This window comes from Sphaerodactylus townsendi, linkage group LG01, assembly GCF_021028975.2.
Source record: "Sphaerodactylus townsendi isolate TG3544 linkage group LG01, MPM_Stown_v2.3, whole genome shotgun sequence".
In the NCBI taxonomy this organism is placed as follows: Eukaryota; Metazoa; Chordata; class Lepidosauria; order Squamata; family Sphaerodactylidae; genus Sphaerodactylus; species Sphaerodactylus townsendi.
In genome coordinates, this window is record NC_059425.1 from 191,633,552 (window position 1) to 191,656,506 (window position 22,955).

General features: G+C 43.4%; 1 protein-coding gene across 13 annotated transcripts in view; it reads right to left on the bottom strand.

Moving 5' to 3' along the window:
* ADARB1 (adenosine deaminase RNA specific B1) overlaps window positions 1–22,955 on the bottom strand; it is a 73,473-nt gene that overhangs the window by 39,354 nt on the left and 11,164 nt on the right. For 4 of the 13 annotated variants that reach the window (XM_048502338.1, XM_048502346.1, XM_048502331.1 and 1 more), the window contains 2 exons: window positions 19,535–19,600; window positions 10,772–11,700 (listed from right to left, as the gene is read on the bottom strand). In XM_048502338.1, coding sequence (XP_048358295.1) covers window positions 10,772–11,700; window positions 19,535–19,600 — 995 coding nt within the window. Of the gene's footprint in view, window positions 1–10,771; window positions 11,748–19,044; window positions 19,312–19,534; window positions 22,941–22,955 lie in introns of those variants that run through there. The other 9 variants (XM_048502313.1, XM_048502322.1, XM_048502399.1 and 6 more) reach the window with 8 other exon arrangements.

Consider the following 22,955-nt stretch of genomic DNA (forward strand, 5'->3'; position numbering starts at 1 on the left):
CTGCCTCCTATGAGTGGTAGAGTCTCCTTCTTTGGAGGTTTTTAAACAAAGGCTGGATCAGCATATGTCGGGAGTCATTTGATTGATTGCATTGCAGGGGGTTGGACTTGATGGCCCTTGGGGTCTCTTCCAACTTTATGATTCTATGATTCTACTTTTCCTAAAGCCTTGATGGAATTACTGTGGTGAGGTAAGTTGGGCACAAAGGAGGGAACTGCTCTAAGTCCTCCTGTCCATTCATCTGAGATGTCACTGCACTGCCTTAGATTCATCTCTTGTCTTCATAAGGACCTTATTAAGTACCTCTCTGAAAAATTCATCCCCCTGAAAGGGACAGGTCTCCAGGCGACAGTCTGCTAACCAGGCGCACAACCATAGCAGGCAGTTGGTGCCTGCTGCTGAAGCTAGTGCTTCAAGGAGCAGCCGTGGCATAGTGGTTAAGAGCAAGTGCACTCTAATATGGAGGAAGCGGGTTTGATTCCCCGCTCTGCCGCTTGAGCTGTGGAGGTTTATCTGAGGAATTCAGATTAGCTTGTACATTCCAACACGTGCCAGTTGGGTGACCTTGGGCTAGTCACAGTTCTTCTGAGCTCTCTCAGCTCCACCTACCTCACAGGGTGTTTGTTGGGAGGGGGAAGGGAAAGGAGATTGTCTGCCCCTTTGAGAGAATGGGGGGATATAAATCCAAAACTCTTCTTCTTCTTCTACATGGAGGAAGACACAAAAGGATATGCAAAGATAGTCCAAACTAAAAATGTAATAGCTAGGAAGGATTTCTACTGTAAACATCAATGTACTGCCAAAATTGATTTTTTAATTCCAGATGTTACCAATTTATATAAAAGGAAAAACATTGAAGGAATGGTAGAAACTGATAAATACAGAGATGCAAAAATCCAGCTGGAAAAACAGAGAAGAAGGCGAGGACGAGCAGTCGGTCCCTAATATTAAATTATATTATCAAGAAGTTGGTGTAGTCTGGATTGCAGATTGGATTAAAAACCCAGGCCAAAGAGTAATAAAATTAGAAATGGCACATTCGAAAGAAGGGCTATATAATTGTTTATGGACAGAAAAAATTAATGAGAAAAAATATAGTAGAAAATGGAAGCCATGTAATCAAAGATGGATTGTTTATAATTCGGGAAGCTACATGAAAAAGAATTAACCCTCCAATATCTCCACTAATGTCACCTACAAATGCATATTACAATAAGAACGTGATGAAAATTACTGATTTTATAACATACTGAAATATTAATCTTTGAAAAAATAAAGAACGAAAGCATAAAAAGACCGTGGCTGTTATATTTTCAACCTATATTTTCAACCAGATGAAGAAAGGAAATTAACCCAGCAAGAGGTATAATAAGAGGACTGACAGGATTCAAGTCAATAACCTGCCTTTAATGCCAAAATATTTACAACACACGTTACCGTATATACTCATGTATAAGTTGACCTGCATATAAGTCGAGGGACCTTTTACCACAAAAAACTGGGAAAACTTATTGACTCGCGTATAAGTTGAGGGTAGGAAATGGAGCAGCTACTGGTAAATTTCAAAAATAAAAATAGATACCAATAAAATTACATTAATTGAGGCATCAGTAGGTTAAATGGTTTTGAATATTTATTTCAAAGAAAAACAGTAAACTAGCTCTGTAAGTGGAAAAGAGGTATCAACAGTAACTTTAAAAGTACAAAAACCTTAGCTCAATCAGCAACCAAGCTAAAACCCAAGAGTTAAAATCCTTCTAAACTGGATTTTTGGTCAGGGGAGGAATGTTTATGTTAGCAGTATCAACATTTCAGAGTATCTTTAGGAGACCCTCCTGATGATACCACCCAGGTTTGGTGAAGTTTGGTTTGGGGGGTCCAAAGTGATGGACCCTCAAAATGTAGCCCCATCTACTAATAGCTCCCATTGAAAACAATAGGGGATGGGGCACCCCCTTTGGGGGTCCATAATTTTGGACCCCCTAAACCAAATTTTACCAAACTTGTGTGCTATCATTAGGAGAGTCTCTTGAAAAATCCCTGAAATTTTGGTGCTGCTAGCCTAAAAACTGCGCCCCCTGGAGGCCGACAAAGTAAAAATCCTAAAATAATTTTTAAAATACACCTGACTCGCGTAAATCGAGGGGGGCTTTTTCAGCACAAAAATGTATATACGGTATTAGATTTTTATTATTTTAAACAAAGATTTTTGACTAATTTCCATTTAAATTTAGAAAAAAATCAATAATTCAATCAAGACCAGATGAAATAACATGTTTGGGCAATTTCTTCAAGTTTGAGAACCTTTCATTCCATAACTTCCATCAAGAAATCCACAACAAATTTTGTTATTTTTCTGGTTCCTATCATTTAGCAGGAATTTGGTCAATTTAGCACCTTTTAGGGGCTATAATTTATTTCAATATGGTGTCTAAGAGGGACACATAAACAATAAAATTTATCATAGTCTATCAGGTAAGGGTTTCTGGAACATTACATCTATGTCAGCAGAGCCTTCCCTGGAGAGGAACTTGTTTGTATCTGCCATAAGAAACATTAGAAGGAAAGATGTTTAAATGGGAGAACAAAAATGTTTGGTGAGCACAAAAGCAACTTAAGGTAGTAAAGTAGGATGGTAACGTTTTATAGGAAAGGGGTATACAATGGATTTGTGATGAACATATTCTGGGAGTGGCAGGCTCCAAAAATTGCCTCTCCTGATCTTCCAATTATCAGTCTCAATTGGGATCTTTCTTCATAGCCTACTATCGTCTCAGAATCAATTTCTATGCGGTGCAATTTTTGTAGGATAGTTTTAAGTCAGCAGTATGTATGAGGATTAGACAGAATTTGAAAAGGTGATTATGCAGCAAAATGATATTTACTAGGACAAATTTATAAACTATTACTTAAATTTGATATGGAAACAGAACAATTCAAAACATGTATGGTCTTGATGGATGCAAAATTTTGAGGGAGAAATATCCTCTCAATAATGGGAAGATTTACAGACAAAAGGTATAAAATTCACAGCCAGTCAAATAGTAAGAGTAAACTGGAACAATATGTTTTATCAGTGGTATTTCACTTCAAGGATACTGAGAAGATGGAAAAGAATTACAGAGGGAAATGTTGGAAATGTAAACAGGTGGATGGTTCATTTTACCATTTGTGTGGACATGTAGAAACGTGTTTTTTTAATGGAAATAAATTCATGCAGAAATTCAGTAAACTTAAACAATTAAATTTGCAATGGATGCCAAGACTATGTTGCTAGGCTTATTGACAAAAATATTCCAAAAATCTTACAAGAACAGTTTCAATATTTGGTAATGGCAGCCAGCGTATCACTTGCAACAAGACAGAGGGCAGAAGAATGAACCTGGGGGAGGTAGGAAGAAGATGGGAGGGAGTGAGAGGTGGGTTGCAAGGCAGGGGTGGCATGCAAGGGAGGAGAGGGAGGGCCCCAGCATCTGGACATGGCCCACCCACCCAAGCGGAGGAAGGGGGATGGAAGGGAGGGGGTGGCATGCAAGGGAAGGGGAGTGAGGGAGAGGAGGGAGTGAGGGATGGCATGCAAGGGAGGGGAGGAAGAGGGGCCCGGCATCTGGACATAGCCCACCCACCCAAGTGGAGGAAGGGGGAGGGGAGGGAGGGGGTGGCATGCAAGGGAAGGGGAGGGTGTGAGGGATGGCATGCAAGGGAAGGGAGGGAGGGAGAGGGGGCCCGGCATCTGGACATGGTCCACCCATCATAGCAGAGGAAGGGGGAGGGGAAGGAGAGGTGGCATGCAAGGGAAGGGGAGGGACGGGAGGGACGGGTGGCATGCAGGTCAGGCATACTTCAGGTCAGGCATTCTTTTTATTGCCTTACATTTCAAACTGGAGATCTGGAATGAGGGATGGCATGCAAGGTTGGGGAGGGAGGGGGCCTGGTATCTGGACATGGCCCATCCACCCTAGCGGAGGGAGGGGGAGAGGAGGGAGGGGGAGAGGAGGCATGCAAGGGAAGGGGAGTGAGGGAGGGGAGGGAGTGAGGGGTGGCATGCAAGGGAGGGGAGAGAATTGGGAAAATAAACTAGTCAGAGAATTGGGAAAATAAACTGTGAAATATATAACAATGGCAAAATTACTGAACTCTGTGAACGTGACCAAAGAATTTCAAGATAACTGGAAAGTGTATTATTTATATCATTCTATCCCCACCAAAAAAAGCTTAGCATGCAAAAGGTCACTATAGTACATTACAGAAACGTATTATAGGGCATCCCCAACCAAGTGGCTTCAAGAATATATGGCAAGTGATAAGACTCATTAAAAGTAAGAACATAAGAAAGAACATAAGACAGTCCATCTAGTCCAGCACTCTGCTACTCGCAGTGGCCCACCAGATGCCTCTGGGAGCTCCCATGCAGGATGTGAAAGCAATGGCCTTTTGCTGCTGCTGCTGCTGCGCCCGAGCACCTGGTTTGCAGTATTTTCCTGATCATTCTGAAACCATTATTATTAACACTTTATAGTAAGTGCTCAATTTATCTGATCTGTACGATGAGTTATGGCTTGTAGCACCGCTACAGCAACTGTACAATGGAATCAAAGTGACCTAAAATATTATGTCCCATTAAATCTGCATCCTGTAGACTCATCTGCATTAATTTCAACAGAATTATGATTTACATTTACCGGCACTGCTTTTAGACTTTGCAAAGTCTATATGAACGTACTGACCAGCACACGGGTTCTTTCCCAAAGGCTGGAAGAGGAATCGGGGGAGAAAACTACAGCCACGATAAGAAGAAGAGAAGAGGTTTTGGATTCATACTCTGCCTTTCTCTCCTGTAAGAAGTCTCAAAGAAGCTTACAAACTCCTTCCCTTCCTCTCCCACAACAAATAACTTGTGAGCTAGGTGAAGCTAAGAGACTTTTGGGAGACCTGTGACTAGCCCGAGGTCACCCAGCAGACTTCATGTGGAGGAGCAGGGAAACAAATCCAGTTTATTAGTTAAGAGCATGGAACTCATGTGGAGGAGTGGGGAATCAAACCCAGTTCTTCAGAGTCCGCGACTCTTAACCACTACAGCACGCTGGCTCCCAAGTTATGGGGAACAGCTAACCAGAGGGGGGCATATATTACAATAAACCTTTAATGGTATGTTACTAATACACAGGAAAAAAATATTAAAAGGTTAAAATAGTAAAAACTATATATTACATAATTAGATCAAGATCGCTTATTAACAACACATTTAAGAAACCTTGCGGTCTGTTCTAAGATGGCTCCAGAGTTATTATGGCCTCTGCATAGAGGGGGCAGTGATGCAAAATATGGCCCACAGATTCTTCACAGTGAATCTCACAAATGCATAGTCTTTCATGATGTGGTACTTTTTAAACCCTTCCCTGTCTTAAAGAAGAGGGCAGGATATTACATTTGGGTAAAGAGAGGACCTGGCGAAGTTTGGGCTCAGAAAGGAGACATATACAGCCATGCCGGGACCATTCGGAATACCTAGGAAAAGAGGGAAGCAGCATTCACGGGCCTGGACAAGCAGGTGTTGATGTTCGGACTCACACAATGTGGCCCAGTGTCTTGACACTGGTGGTGGAAGGTGCTGTAAAGCCACAGCTGACTTATGGCAGCCCAGGGTTTTCAAGGCAAGAGACATTCAGAGGTGCTTTTGCCATTGCTTACATCCATGTCACACCTCTGGCATTTCCTTGGAGGTCTCCCATCTAAATACTTGCCAGGGTCAAAACTGAGCGTGTGCGGTTGGCTCATGGTCACCCAGCAAATTTCCACAGCAGAGTGGGGATTCAAATCCGACTTTCCCAGACCCTCCTCTGACACCTTAACCACTGCACCATACTTGCCCTCATGGCCTTCTATTGCCTGCCTTAATATTTTGGACTTGTGTTGAAGATCTAATGACAGCAGAGGCAATACAATCATGGCTGTGAAGAGCACAAAATCCCTGGCTAGAGGGGCGTGCATCAAGTTTTCAGATTAATTTCAGATATAAATTTGGGGAGTATCTGCTTTTTGTTATCCTGAATTTTTGGGACTTTCCTTACAGTTTGGGGAGAGGAAGCTAGTTTCACCCGACAGCCATCTATTGGATCTCCCACACCCCTTTAAATATTAAAAGGCTATTATGGAAAGGAAAGCAATGGCAACCCACATCCGCTCATCTGTTGCCTTGAAAACCACTTGAGGGGTCACTGTAAGTTGGGTGTGCTTGACAGGACTTGAATAACAACAACAACAACTTCCATCAAACAAACGAATCAGCTCATGGACGGTACGGCAGTCGTGGTCACAAGAGAACTGAGCATTGAAATACCTAAACCCAAGATAAACCAACATCAAAACTAAAGTGGAAAATTCGACTGGAACAGAAGATCAAAAAACTAAGATCAGATGCCAGTAACCTGAAAAATATGAAGGAGCAAAAGATTAAAGAATGGCAAGATCCTGAAAGAACTAATTAGAAGGTACTGGATAGACACTAGAACAATTGAAGAAGCACTGGAGATCGCCAAGCAACAAATAACAGCCACAGCCAGAAAAATTAAAAGATATGAAGCAAAAAACATCCAGTACAGACAAAATCAGCCATTTTGATCAGAGCAAGGGCATTTCTACCAAAGCCTCAACACAAAGGTCAACGTTGAAAGCAAAAAAAAAAAACCAGAGAAAAATGCAACACTTCAGTGTTGGAAAGATCTATGGGAAAACGAGAAGGATTTCAACAGGAAGGTGCAGTGGATAAAAGATTTGAGAAATATGTTGGCCAACAACAAATGCAAGAGCTGGAAATAACAACCGACATGATAAAACATTGAAGCAAGAAAGTGAAAAACTGGACGGCACCAGGACATGATCAGTTGCACGGCTTCTGGCTCAAATACCTAACCGCATCCAACAATGGCCTAGCAGTTCAAGTGAAGCCATGCAAAATGGTGAAATCGATCAATGGCTAACAACTGGGAAGACATACTTGATTCAGAAAGATCCAGCCAAAGGAATAACACCTGGAAACTACAGGCCAATAACACGTTTGCCCACATTGCTCAAATTGTTCACCGGCATAACGGCAGATAACATCATGGACTACTTGGAGGCAAATAGCATCCTGCCGGTAGAGCAGAAAGGGAACAAAAGAAGGAGCAGGGGTACAAAAGATCAACTCCTGATAGACAAAATGGTAATGGAGAACTGCAAGAATCAAAGAACAGATTTGCATAAGGTCTGGATCGATTACAAGAAGGCATTCGACTCCATAGTTGGATCATGAAATGCTTAGAAACAATTGGTGTCAGTGAAAACATTTGAGTATTCACTGAAACAGTGAGGAGACAGTGGAAATCTGAACTGACAGTTGGAAATGAAAACTATGAAACATTAAGTGAGGAATTTTCCACGGTGATTCACTATCGCCCTTACTGTTTATCATTGCCATGATCCCACTAACAGTAATTTTAAAGAAAACAAAGTTAGGACATCAAATGGCCAAAGACTCAGAAAAAATCTCACATTTGCTATATGAAGAGAAGAAGAAGAAGAGTTTGGATTTATATTCCCCCTTTCTCTCCTGTAAGGAGACTCAAAGGGGCTCACAAACTCCTTTCCCTTCCACCCTCACAACAAACACCCTGTCAGGTAGGTGGGCTGAGAGAGCTCAAAAGAACTGTGACTAGCCCAAGGTCACCCAGCTGGCATGTGTTGGAGTGCACAGGTTAATCTGAATTCCCCAGATAAGCCTCCCCAGCTCAAGTGGCAGAGCGGGGAATCAAACCTAGTTCCTCCAGATTGGAGTATAGGAGATCACACACAGAAATCCAGTCACTAGTGAACACAGTCTCAATAGTCAGCACAAACATTTCAATCCCACTAATAGTAATTTTAAAGAAAACAAAGTTGGGATATCAAATGGGCAAAGACTCAGGAAAAATCTCACATTTGCTGTACATGGATGATTGGAAGCTGTACGGGAAGTCAGACACAGGAATCCAGTCACTAGTAAACACAGTCCAAATATTCAGCACAGACATTTCAATGGAATTTGGCCTGGAAAAGTGCGCCACTGCGGCATTAAAGAGGGGCAAGATCACTGAGAGGGACAGCATAGAAATGCCTGATGGCCAACTCGTCAAGTGCAACCAAGAGGCAGCTTATAAATACCTGGACATTTTGCAGCTGGATACCATCAAGCACGGGCAAGTGAAGACTGTGGTCAGCAGAGGGTCAGGAAAATTTTGAAATCTAAATTAAACGGCGGAAATACCGTCAAGGCCATCAACACCTGGGCCATACCCGTCATCAGGTAGACTGCGGGAATCATCAACTGGACACAGGCTGAGTTGGATGCATTGGATGGAAAAACTTGGAAGCTTATGACAATGCACCATGCCTTACACCCACGCAGTAATACTGATAGATTACTCCTTCCCCGGAGATCTGGTGGCAGAGGCTTACTGCAAGTACAGCAAACAGTGGAAGAGGAGAAACATGTCCTGGCTGATTATGTGAATGAAAGTCAAGAACAGGCATTGACTGAAGCAGACATTTGCTGAAGACTCAGAAAACCAAACAAGAATACAGAAAAAAATGTGATTAAAATGAGGACTGAAAGCTGGCACAACAAAGCTCCGGACGGCCAATTTCTGGAGAAGATCAAGGACAAGGTGGATAACAAAAAGACCTGGCTGTGGTTAACAGCTGGAACTCTGAAAAAGGAAACGGAATCCCTGATTTTAGCTGCTTAAGAACAGGCCATTAGAACAAATTTGATGAAAGCCAGAATTGAAAAGTCCTCTAATGATGCAAAGTGAGTATATTGTGCAAGGAAGCTGCCGAAACTGTAGATCATGTCCTCAGCTGCTGCAAAAAGATTGCCCAGACTGCGTACAAACAGAGACACAACTCAGTGGCCAAGATGATCCACTGGAATTAATGCAGGAATTACAACATAAGGACAGCTAAAAACTGGTGGGAACATTGTCCAGAGAAAGTAATGGAAAATGAGAAGGTCAAGATCCTGTGGGACTTTCAAATCCAAATGGACAAAGTGTTGAAACACAATACACCAGACATCACCATGATTGAGGACAAGAAAGTGACCATCATTGACATAGCAGTACCCGGTGACAGCAGGGTCATTGAAAAAGAACACAAGAAGGTCACTAGATACCACAATTTGAAAATCGAGCTTCAGAGTCTATGGCACAAACCAGCTTAGGTCATCCCAGTGGTAATCGGCACGCTGGGTGCCATCCCAAAAACACGAGGGCAGCGTTTGAAACATCTTCGAATTGACAAAATTAGCATCTGTCAAATTCAGAAGGCAACCCTGCTGGGATCTGCACAAATACTACATCGATACATTACAACTTCCTAGTCCTCTGGGTGAGGCTCGAATTATAATGAAAGGCCAACAACCAGCTAAAGATCTGGCAGCTGTGAAATCTACCATAATAACATCATCATCATCATCATCATCATCATCATCACCACCATCACCATCATCATCAAGACTTCACCTCTGAAACTGGAGGCCAATCTATCCCCATAGAAAATAATAACCCTTTAAAATTTAAAAGGACTGGGAGAGTAGGCACACAGCACACAGGAAATGGTGGAAACAGTGGTAGAGAGGGCCAGGGATTACCCAATCAGCTATTGGTTGTCCTGCCCAATTAAATTTTAAATGGCCAATGTTTTCTATGTTATAGACCTGGTCTCTGATTTAAGATGCAACCTCTAGCCATAGAAAATAATGGCTGTTAACATTTAAAGGAAGGGTGTGATAGATGTTGGCAGACCAGCTTCCCTTCTTTGCATCTTGGCTCCTGGTGCCCAAACACCTAAGCATTCCCCAAATTTTGGAAGATAAATTTTCAATAAACCTGGAATTTGGCAGTATTTTGGGTTATTTCAGGTACCCCCAAACCAACCCAAAAGAGTGGATGTCTGGTTTATTTTTGGCTTAGATATATCCAAGTGCATACTCCTGTCCCCATCCCCCCACCCCCGAAGGATTGATCACATGGAGCCAAGTGACCCCGCATAAACAACAAGCACTAACTTCCCCCATAAAATTCCATGGAGCTCTGCATGCCTGTGAAAAAAACTGTCCTTGCTGGAGACAGCTGAATGGGATCCAAATCTGACTGTTGGATCAGCAGGAAAAGGTTTGTGTTGCCAGAGAACAGCAAAAGAGAGTAAAAGCTGAACTGTCCTATGGCAGAGGAGGGCCTTTATTCCCTCACCGCAGCAGGATACCTGAGTACAACCTGTCCCCTTCCTCCAAAGAAGCAAACAGTCACCACTTCTCTGTGCAAAAAAAAGGAGTGCACTCAAGGGCACTGTTGGGGTACATCAAAATATCTGAGATGTGAGAAGAGACAATTGGCCGTGCTGGCAGGGGCTGATGGGAATTGTAGTCCATGAACATCTGGACAGCCACAGGTTGCAGACCCGAGCTGGCTCCATTCAAAGCAAAATGCTCTTGAGAGTCATGTTGCCCAGGCACGTCATCCCCAATCCCTGCCTACCTGCGTTCGATCCTAAGCCTGACAAATGACTCAGTACAAAGTACTGCAGAAAAAGCAACCGTGCTCCTGGGTAGATCTGCCATACAGTGAACATGAGAAACCCAGTTACAACACAAGCAGCCTCCATGTGTGGCTATAGCCTTAGAGCTTAAAAAACAACAACGGGCAAGTCACCTCTTGTGGGGAATGGGAGAAGAGAAACATGAGTGTCTTCTTACCTGTGGCAGGTGTAACTGAAGTCCCTCGCTAGGAATGGGCTGGTGAGATGGGGTCTGATCCAACTGCATGTTAAACAAGGATGCAAGAGCTGACTGGGCGGCCCGGGCCTTCGCAAGCTTTTTGTTCCTTCCAGACCCTTCAAACGTCTGGCCGTCCACTGACACAGCCATCACAAAATTCTTGGCATGGCTTTCACCACTTTCTGAAAGAAACTCGTATTTCAATCCCGGTCGAAGTTCATTCAGTATCATAACTGGGTTCTTTCCGCTGGTGGATGGATATGGCGACGGGGTAGGAAGAGACGACTGGATAATACTGCTAGCCACGGCGGACGACAGATTGTAGTCTGCGTTGGAGCTGAAGGAACCGTCACCGTTGGAATCCAGACAAAAAGAATGATCTGACTGAGCTGGGTTTTCAAACCCATTAAAAAGCGTATCTGGGAAATCGGCCTGGTCAGACGTGAAGTCCGTATTTAACGAAAGAGTTCTCCCCATTGCTAGATGCGCTTCAGAGGCGTTGGGGAATTGAACAAAGGACCTCAGAGCTCTTTCCGCTGCATGAAGCTTTGCCTTCTTTTTGGTCGGGCCGGAACCTTCAAAAAACTGCCCATTAACTTCTACGGCCATCACAAATATAGGGGCGTGAACTGGTCCCGTTTGAGAGAGGAGCTTATATTGTAAGCCAGGCTTGATTTCATTCAGCTGCATCAGGGCGTTTTTAGGCAAGACGGGCCCTGGCGTTTTCTTCCTCTTCTTTGGGCGGAACTTAGAGTGGCCATTGCTGCCCTCTTCCAAGGGTCTTTTTCTGCTGCCGGGGCCATCACCATTGGAGAGCTGATTCCCCTCCCCGGCACCTTGCACACTCCCAGCTTTGGATGAAATGTTGTCCATGTTGCGGTTCTCTTTAACATCAGTGCTGCCTGAACCTGTGGTGCCCAGAAAGAGTAACTTACAATGCCTTCGTTGCAGGACCTTGTAAATGTAAAATTTACAGATTCCTTTATCTATCTTTGCAACTGGTTAAGTGATGTGTGCTCAAATGATAGTCTCTTTGTTAGACAGATTGAAACACTGAAGCTATGGGACATTAAGGCATTTGATACCGCTTCGGCACTGTGCGGAAAAATGTTGTGCTCTCAGAATATTTATTACTATACTAGGCCTGCCCCCTATTCTAAAATGGAACCTCCATTGTGATTCACTACCTGATAAGCCTTAAACATCCCAATCCGTACAGCAGCATTATAAGATTGCTCATGTACTTCATCTGTATCCTGAGACAGAACACTTTTCACTTGCAGGAAATGAGCCGCAGCTATCCAAGTACACAGGACACAGAGGCAGATGTTTAGCATCTTCTCACCTGCACAGACTCATGCCAGCAAATTCTAAGGACTGCTTCACACTTTATGGGGCCTTGGGTCCTCGCAGTTTCACCCACAATAAACTCACAAGAGCGAAGGGAATAAACCCTTCCCTTCTTTGTTCCTTCGGAACTCAACTGGTCATTGAACTGAATTTAAAAGCAACCAGAAGCTACTTGTAACCTCACAATTCATACTAGAAGGCTCAAATAGGTTAGGAGACTGTCCCTACAAATAGCCGATACCTCCTTCCTTGCAGGAAAATTTTCTGAACTGACTTGCCCCTAAACCACTGCAAGAGTTGTGCATGACTGCTTCCCTAACCTATCTGATGAAAAACCCTGGGTCTGGTGTACAGGTGTCAGGTTTTAGCTTCCCAGGGCATGAACTTTCTCGTCTGAAAGGAGAAAGAAGTATCCTGCCAACTGCTTCGTCTCAGCCTAGCAGACGTTAGGTCCCTCCAAAACAACTGCAGGAGCGGAAGAGACAAACATGGATCAGAAACAGAAAGGAGCTTAATTCAGCCACACCTGCCCAATCAGTTCAGAGATGAAGAGGGAGTCAGCGGTTTAAATCTCCCTACAACGTTAACCAGGGAGAGGGCATAATTCTAGATGCTAGCAGAAAAAAGAGTTACTACTGCAGAATTAAAACCAGAAATGTATACCAACTATTTTAACTGGAACAGAACTGCAGCCACAACAGAAACAGATCAGGCAATATCAAGCAAAGGCAGCCTGTCATCAACACAAATGGCAGTAAAAGCAATGAGCAAAATAATCCCGTAGATTAACACCTTCTTGGAAGGTTGATGTTCCCTACACAAGACAAGGGCAGTGATTGATTTAATACTAGAAAAAATGACTACTAGACATAAGGTCTCCAAGTGATGATAATCAAAAGGTTATTGAAAATCACTTTGGATCAACAGAGTCAGCAGACCCTGCATCACACAGCTTCAAATCTACTTCTAAAAGCTCTTCCAATGAAAATAACAGACTCAAAAGAAGCGTCATCCTTTCAACCCGGACAAATAAACCTTTAATGGCACACTGGTCCATATCCCACGGCAGCATCAAACTATGCCTCTGTGCAAAGTGTGTCATTCCAGTTTTTTAGGATAAGGGTGCCAGACTTGAAATAAGAATTATACAGCTCGGAATTAAATTAGCAGGCTAGAAGGGAAATAAGTCAGAAGTCAGCCATAGTTTGGTGTAACTTTAATTTGAATTTACATATTTTCTGCTTTCAGCAAACTGTATATCATACAGCAGTCTTGACTCTTATAATCCTGATCTGTTTGTTTGTTTTTAATACACGTGCTAAGAAGTCCCTTGGGATAAAATTGATAATCTCCTGTTCCTGAAGCAATGCAGTTTTGCTCAATACTTCCAAACTAAAAGACAAAGGCCAATATTATTTTCACAGCATTAAAACAACCCAGACATTCAAAACCTGCTCTTCTGGCTAGTATATTTAAATCTGTCTAAAATCTGAACCATGAGAAGACAGGCACACACCACTTCCCCCCGTTGACAAAGGTGATGGAATGGTTATTAAATTTTCATTTATAACATCCTCCAGCAAAAGCTCGATAGGTTACTCCTTTCGGTGCTCAAAAAAACAGAAAATTAGAGGAGGCTGGAGAGAAAGTTAGCATACAGGTCAAACAGGTATAAACATTTGTGAAATAGTGGCAAGTAAGAAGTTAATTCTTTTAATTCAAAGGCAGAATTCCTTCAATACACTGTTACATTTTACTTCTACCTCAAACAAAGAAAAGCCGATCCCCGCTCTTACTAAAGGGAGAGACGACTGCTTCCATGTTGGTATGGCTTCTATTCTACCACACTTCCATGGAGCAAAGAACTACATTTCCAATCACTGCAGCAATGTTATCGTGGTTAGGCTTGAGCACTGGGGGGGTGGGGGGGAGAACTGCCCAAGTCAGCATCTCTCAAGCCCCACGTGGTTGAGAAGCGCTGGTGGGGGGTGGATTGTACATCAGTGCTGCGGGCAGAATCTGGCAGGCTCTTCCCCCACAGGTGCTTCTCAAGCCAAACAGGACTTCAAAAGCACCAGCAAGAGACAGCCTCTTTCTCCCCGCACTCCACCGGCTCCCCTGGCCACGGGGGCTTGGGAAAGGGCGGGAAAAGGGAGGGAGATCAAAAAAGCTGGAAAAACTGGATTTTATTTGGCTTTTGGAGGGGGGGGCTCCAGGTATATTTGAAAAGCCAAACACCCCTCAGGCTTTTTTATCCGTAAAAGAAAAAAAACCAAAGAGCCAATAGGACTTTTTTTCGGGTTTTCCTGTGATTTGGCATTACTGAACCACCAAAACACCATACGGTTAATTTAATATGTTTATTTAATATGTGTCTAATAAGGTAAAAGATGAATGCCTACAAACACGCATGCGAGTGGGGTGCTGTGTTGTTTCTGGGCTGTGTGGCCGTGTTCTAGTAGCATTTTCTCCTGACGTTTCGCCTGCATCTGGGGCTGGCTTCTCCAGAGGAGAAAATGCTGCTTAGAACATGGCCATACACCCTGGAAACCACACAGCACACCACTGATTCCAGCCATGAAAGCCTTCGAAAGCAGTATTCATGTGGGTCCTTACACAAATTAATTTTAAAAAGACCGGCCTGCCGGCTCTCTCCCCGCCACCCAGTCCCGAGTTAAGCACACCCCACATTAAGACCATTTTGTATTAAAAAAAAATTTGTTTCACCTCAGTTGAGTGTGTGCGTGCCCCACTGCAGCACAAGAGCTGACTTTTATTTTTAAAGAGGATGAAAAGCTCTGCAGAAAGATTATTACATCCTAAGCCAAGGCCCCCTTTGGTATGTGAATATCCAGATACTGAACCAAAATTATGACTTACAGGGAAGGAGAAAATAACTCTGGAAATGTTACTTTTCTATACATCAGGTTTTTCAATACTTAGGCATTATGTTACCATAAGAACAATGCCGTAGGATTGCCCTGAATTAATCAGATACACTGTGAAGGAAAGAAGAAAATATTGCTCGCAGAATGTTGCACATGCAGATTTGGATTTTACCTCTTCTATAATATCAATAATCTGTTAAACAAAACTGTCATCAGTTACAAAAAGTCAAACCACGTTGGGGCAGCACTGTGGCCAAGACCCTGGATCCCCGACCCGCCTGCCCGGGTGCAGAGTTCCATCGGCGACAAAGGAACCAGGCCACACGTGGCTGAGTCAGCAGGATAGATAAAGGGTTTTTAAAAATTCAATATGCATTTTTATCTCGCCTTTCTTTTTTAATTGGGGCCCACATTTGACAGCTTCACAGCTTAATTGCAGAAAGGAAAAGAAACTAACAAGCAAGCAGCCACAGAAAGTATCTTAGAGTTCTATCCTCATGTACTGGCGAAATTAATAGCCATCCAATAATGTCAGCATACAAGGGCTCTATAGATTTCCCATTAAAGTACATGGACTGCACTGTGTCCTCCCTCCCTCCCTCCCTCCCAGCAAGCCATTCTGTTATGTATATTACATAGATAGTGTATGGTTTTCACGTTTCAGGATCAGCCAATTAAAGTATTATACTATTAATACCATTATACTTATACAGAAGATGAAGCAACCCCAGCTATTTACAAAGAACAAGAAATGTGTTTGTATCTCAGCAGCAATACATGAAACCCCCACCCCCCGCTCATCCAACACCTCCACATAAGAATTCTTTAAGAAGCTGATTCATTTAAGCTAAAACAAATGCACAGCCATTGGGCCGCAGGGCTTCCTTGCTCTCTCTAAAATCAGAGGCAACAAGAGGCACGAGAGCTCTGCAGAGTCCAAGAAACTCCACCCACAACGTGTACAATCCGGATACAGGTTCGTTTTTGTCCCACAGACGTGGGGGAAGTGATTTTGTCCATTTGTTATGTGGCCGGATTCCAAAAGAGCAGACCCAGTAGGAAGTGGCGCCGACAAATAAATACTAATGGAGCCTTGAAACAGAAGCTGCCAGAAAGCCAAGATCTGTGAGGGTATTTTAAGGACACAGAAGTGGAGCAACACTCTGCTAGGTCAAGCACAGGCAACATTTAAAATCGCATGAAAACTGTTTCGCTTTAAAGCAGATACTGACCACCTGCAGAAATTTTACACCAAGTCATTTTGCTGGCGCATGCAACTTGCAACACGTTTCAGTGGACTCATACAATTATAGGCAGAGCATGCTTTTCACTGTTTTGGTCGTAATCAGAACAAAACAAAGGAAGGGAACAACTCTATGGCTGAGACGGAGATCTTTTTTACACGACATATAAGATGCAAAGGCATACAGCAATGTGCTTTAGAGCAAATATGTGATGGATGAGGGGGAAAATGCAAAAAATCAAGGAAATGTATACTTTTCCCCCCTAAAGACTGTTTTTTTTGGGGGGGGGGATTTGGGGGAGCACTGAAAAAGAGACCTCTTATGAAATATTTTTTTCCACCACAGGAATGAGTAAAATACTTTAAGATGAAGTTCTACACACTAAAAATACATAGCTATGTTTTATACTTTTAAATACTCATGTTTATACTTTTAAATTCCATAAATATGCCAATTAGTTCAATTTTAAATACTAATTATGGTATAAATTATGCATATCATGCTGTTAAAGTAAAAATATAAGTTCAATTTGAAAGAAAAAGTATTGTATACATTTCCATTTTCTCCAGCGTTTCTACTTTCTGGAAAAAAATGTTTGCCTCTTCAATTCTGAAATTTTTACAGCTATAGCCCAGAGTCTCTAAAAACATGGAGACGTGTCAGCTGGATAACTGACCTGAACCCTCTGATGTAGGAGTGCAACAGCCTGGGCCCAGCTCTTTCTCACTCGCCTCTTTTGCCCGACCCCCACCCTGCAGGGGCACGGCTTCAAAGAGGAAGAAATCAGGCAAGCACTTCTCTTGTAAGAAGCGCGGCTGATGGAAGACAAAAGGAGACCACCTTTTCAACCAGCTTTCCCGGTTGTCTGATGGCCACCGATACAAAACACAGCATGTCATGTGCCAGGCAAACCTTGGGATGTTACCGGACATACAGAAGCAGGCGCATCTAGTGAGCAAAACAAGCATTTCAAAAGCAGAATGGGCTGAGATGACTTAGTTGCTGAATGCAACATAGAATGCCTTGAAACTCTCTTCAATATGCATTAAAACATTGTCCCACCAGATATAGCAACTCCGAAAGGTGGCTCAGATTTGTGGCAGATCCATCAAACTGCGGAGAATAATTACAACTTGAAGGCTTGAGCGCAATCCTTGAAAAGCAAACACTTCCCTTCCTATCTGCTAAACAAACCTAAACATTCCAAGGGAACAGTAGCCACACATAGCAAGATTTTGCCTTTAGGTATTTATCCAACAGATCCTAGTCCCACTTCTCAGCAGGTAATCCATGCATGCCAGAACACAAAATGAAACATTTCAATTATGTGGATTTTGTTTTTACTGCCGTACTCTATGTAGATGAATCCTTGGAGGTATCAGCTATGCCACAGCTGTGGAACGCACCAGAGGATCACTGTGATGCTGTTACTAGCAACTTAATCAACAGCAACAGCATTTGCAGTATACAGCTTAGGCCTTCCTTTGAAATTAGGCCATCCAGCCTCTCTTAAAAAACCTCCAAAGAAGGAGACTCCACCACATTCAAAGGTAGTGGAACTGTCCAACAGCCCTGACGGTCAGAAAATTCCTCTTGATGTTTAGGTGGAATCTCTTTTCTTTCACCTTCAACCCATTACTCCTGGTCCTAGTCTCTGGAACAGCAGAAAACAAGCTTGCTCCCTCACCAACATGACATCCCTTCAAATATCTAAACATGGCTATCATGTCACCCCTTAACCTTCTCTTCACCAAACTAAACCTACTCAGCTCCCAAAGCTTCTCTTCATAGGGCATGGAAATCAGACCTTTGACCATTTTGGGTGCCCTCTTCTGGACCCGTTCCAGCTTGTCAATACTGCAGTGCCCAGAACTGTATACAATATTCCAGGTGAGGTCTAACCAATGCAGAATAGAGAGGTACAATGACATCCCTCGATCTAGACACTATACTCCTATTGATACAGTCCAGAATCATGTTGGCTTTCTTGGCCGATGCATCACACTGTTGACTCATGTTCAGTTTGTGGTCTACTAAGACTCCCAGATCCCTTTCGCATCCACTTATCAGAATCAATGAAACAGCTTCATCTCATATAAATCTCTGCTAACAAATTTCTGCGTGAAGCTCAGATTTATAATGGGCAACCTTTCCTATCCTATCCTTCAGTCATGGTTGTCATTTGAACTTGATGGTGAATTTACTGATTGGAAGAAGCTCATTTCGACTTCAACAGAGGCTACTGCAAAACATACTGAATGACAAATTCCAGGGCAATAACTACATTAGAGTACTGCACCCAAAGAAAAGAATTTTGTGATACCTTAAAAACTAAAGACTTTATTGTGGCAAAAGGTTTCATAAACAGGAGCTCAGTTAAATATCTGACAACGTTCAGCCAAGCAGAAACTTTCACCACAAATTCACAGGGTACCATGAAACCAGGACCGGAGTGAGGGAAAATGCACCTGGAGCATGCATGTGCCCTGCGCCCCTGACACGCCCCCGAACCAGTGTATGCCTGGTGCGTCGCACACACCCCACCCCCTTGGTGCTATGCCACTGCATGAAACTCTGCATACCATTGCTTATGGATCTTTTTTTATGGGACTGAGCAGATGACACATGCACACCGTCCATAATCAGCACATAATTCAAGTTCAAAATACATCAAGAACCGTTGCTTTTTCTCCTGATGTGGTAGTACTGAGTTCCAGCAAATGGGCCAACCATATTTTCTCAAACTATCCTGAACATCAATGCTTTTTACCTCTTTCAGATGTAAAGTTTAGAAGCTGACTGGCACGCAGGTGGTGACAGAATCTCAGGGTAACCCTCTTCCGTGCAACGAAAACATTCTCACAAATCCTGGCTTTTGTTCAATTTTTGTTTCACAGCTCCACAACGTGTTCTTTCCTGAAACATTAGCCTTGGAAGGGAGGAGGGGATGCTTCAAACCCTCTTTGTGAAGCAGGGCCACCGTCTTGATATCAGACCACAGACGTGATATCAGGCAAATCATCAGATATCATTTCTGCTGCCCCATAAAACACAAAGAAAAGAACAAATGGTCCCAATATAGCTTTTGCTCTGGACTGCCACAGTTCCCCCCCCCCCAAAAGGGAGCATACGCAGGCAAGGCCTGCTGGCGATGAGCCAGATTTGCTGGGGGGGGGGGGGGTTTATCAGATTGTAAATCACGAAAGCCTGTTTCAGTAGAAACCACAATGTTTTATCAGCATGCAATGTACACATCTTACTCATGTTTTCTTCATCGTCTATGTCCATTGTGGAATGGTTCAGGCTTCTTGACTGGTGAGAATGTTCTGAAAGACAAAACACGGCAGTCTTAGTTGCACACAGGTTCAATGCCTGTGGATGCACCCAGGGCCAAACATGCTCTCAAGTGCCATGGATTTAACACAAATTAATCACTTTCCCCAAGGAACAACATTTCCTCAACGTCACCCTCACAGCAGCCCTGAGCAGAACGCTGATGCCACCCACAGAACCGGGATCTGAGCCAAGGTCCCCTTGATCCAACATGTGAACTGATAGATGGCACTGGAGCGGCTTCCATGCTTCTGAGGTTGAGCCAATCACCACCCTACGGCCTCTGAAATCCTTGACCTGCCAGATGGAAAGGGAGCCTTCTCAAGTAATTATTGATGTGATAGATTGACAGACATATATACCCTTACCCCCGATGAATCTAGCATAGTTATTTTATCTGAGAATGGTCCCTTTCAGTACCAAATAAGATACACACAAACACATCCATCTTTATCCTTAGCTATCACACTAACAATGCTTCCTGAACAAAGTGCGGCAGACAAAACTACATACATTGTTAAAAGTGAAGACTGCACATGTTTATGTTTTAACACATTCACACATTTTCTTTCTTTCTTTCTTTCTTTCTTTCTTTCTTTCTTTCTTTCTTTCTTTCTTTCTTTCTTTCTTTCTTTCTTTCTTGATTTTTACCCCGCCCTTCCCCGAGGGGCTCAGAATGGCAGCAACATTTATAAAACAATCACAATAAAATCATAATATATTAAATATATTAAAACAGGTAAATAGTAATTACTAAAATAACCTAGCTCCAGATGGCAGCTTATTGAACCCAAACATGTCCGCCCCAGGGAGGCCAGAAAATAGATGTGACCCCACTGCTTTTTCGCCCACCTGGGACTTCAGGGACTTCAGAAGCACCAACTTCTCCTAAGGGGCTATGGAACAAAGCCAGCAACCAGGACACTGAAATCAGAGGACAGGTGTCCATAACACAGGTGACATGCACATTGTACCTGTGAAGACTGTCAGTGTGCCAGCAAACAAAAGGGGTGGGAAAAGGAGAGGCCCAGGCTGTGTTTGGCCGGCGATCATCACAGTAAGCCAAGCCCCGGCAGCACTGGCACCGCCTCAGGGGATGGCAGCTGCATGCGATCAAGGGGGTAGGAAGAGCCACAAATCCTGCCTGTGGCCTCCTCCCACGGCACCAGACCCAGCAGTGCTGCCAGCACCTTGGCTGCTTAGTGACAGAATCTGCCCTGCACGTAGAGCAAAACAGTGTGGCATACCAGGGGCTGACTACACCTGATATACGAGAGCTAGCTAAAAATATCTGCTTTAACAACCATTAGCATTCTCTGTACCTCAGGACTAGATTTTTCTTTTCCACCTGAGGATTTCTGTGTAACGTGGCAGCTTGTGGCTGCTCGCTGCCAAAAGCTGGTGCAACAAAACATATTGTCTTTCCTGCCTTATGATCAGTTTTGATTAGGCTGGGGTGATTGCTGTTGATCTACAATGCGCTTAGATTTGAATCCGTGGGCTACACAGTTGCTTACTGGTTAAGAGAATAACTGCTGTTTACATACGAAGTCATCTTATCTTACATTCCAATTGTTTCATACTTAGCATTCATAGCTAAGTATGAGTTACACTATACTTAGAAACTCTATATGAAATTTATAAATAGAATGAATTGCAAAACTTATCTTCATTAGCCTATAAAAATATTACATCTATCTTTTGAGCACAAGGAATTTTCATATATTCATATATTGTTCACCTATGGACAATCATAAATCTATATGGCATAGTTCAAAAATAAACACTGCACTAGTGGCTACATCTTTGAGCATTATTATCAAGCATTATTATCCACATACCATTGACCAGCGTTGCTACTTTTTAATGGCTGAAAAGCGAGAAGCTTGCTGCGAATGGCCGTCCTGACAGACGCAGCCTGACTGTCTTAAAACAAGGAGAAAAATCCACTCTGCCTCCACCACAGCATATCTCGTTTAGGTTTTGTTTTCAGCATCCTGGTCTAGATGGCCAGCTCAACCCCATCAGATCCTGGAGCCTAAGCAGGGCTGGGAGACCCCTACGGAAGACCAGGGCGGCTATGCAGAGGCAGGCTACGGCAAACCACCCCTTGTCCTGAAAATCCTTACGGGATCAGTTGTGACTTGGCAGCAACAGTAAAACCTTTCAATGCCTTTTGGCTGTTACTTTATTTCTTAAATCTGTATAGTGCAATTTTTAAAAATCTCTGCTTGGGTAGATTCTTGATTTTAAAACACAAATTAAGGTTTGAAAACACTGGACCCCTGACAGGCTTTAGTTCACTGATCTATCCGTTATTTTAATACTTTTAATTCCAGCCTGGTACTTGACAGCTCAGAACTGATTCATCATTTCCTTTGTCCAGGTACAGAGTATCACCAGCATGTTCCCACCAACTTTCAGATGAACACAGGGCCACACTTCCATACCTCTACTCTCAAGCCCAGAACACTTCCTGTTTTATGCCAACTCCTCCTTGTGTCAAGACCCCGTTAAGACCTGTTAAAAGTGTCAGCTCTTCCCTGGTTCTTGCCACGTGAGCCTGGGCTGGAGGGAGCCAACAGAGGGGGCAACGGGGGAACCTCTGGCTGGTCTTCTTTTGCTTTGGGTGAGTTGCAACTTTCTCATCCCTTGGGCCAGCTAGGACCCAGCCGCATTTCTGGTTTGGCCTTGGAGATTCTGTACTGCTTTCTTCATCTGTTAGTCATGTCACTCTGCTGGGGGGATGTTTGGGGAAGAGATACTACCGAAGAAATACTGCAACGGAACTCAGTTCCAGCAAAGCTTGCTTGCATGCTGTTTGTCATTTGTAATTGCAGGGTCTGATGGGAATTGTAGTCCATGAACATCTGAAGCGCCAGAGTTGGACACCCCATCTATTTGATGTCTCCTGCAGATGCTCCAAAGTCCAATAAAACCAAGGCGGTAATTTTAAATGAGTCTGGCTCAAAAAATGTCCCACCAGAGGGGCTTCCAAGACCTGGTTCTTGATTCCTGATCTGTGTTCTGAAACTTGTGTCCAGAGCCTGCGTGTTTTTTGGCCCACGTCTCTTTTGCTGCATTTACACATCGTGTGAGAAATTATGCTGGACGAATCACAATTGGTGAACTTCCTCCAGGGCTTAAGCTGAAGCATCTTCTTCTGTCCGCTAGTTTTTGTTTCATCAGCTGCTGACATCAGTGGCCTCCCAACTGCTCTGCCCCTTTGCATTCTGCCCATTGCTTTGGCTCACAAGGCTGAAGCTCTTGGCTTGCGTGGTCCCTCTGCGGTCCGTTCAAGGAATTTCCTCTCACCTGCAACAGTCTCCTTTCTGCCAGCCCCACCAA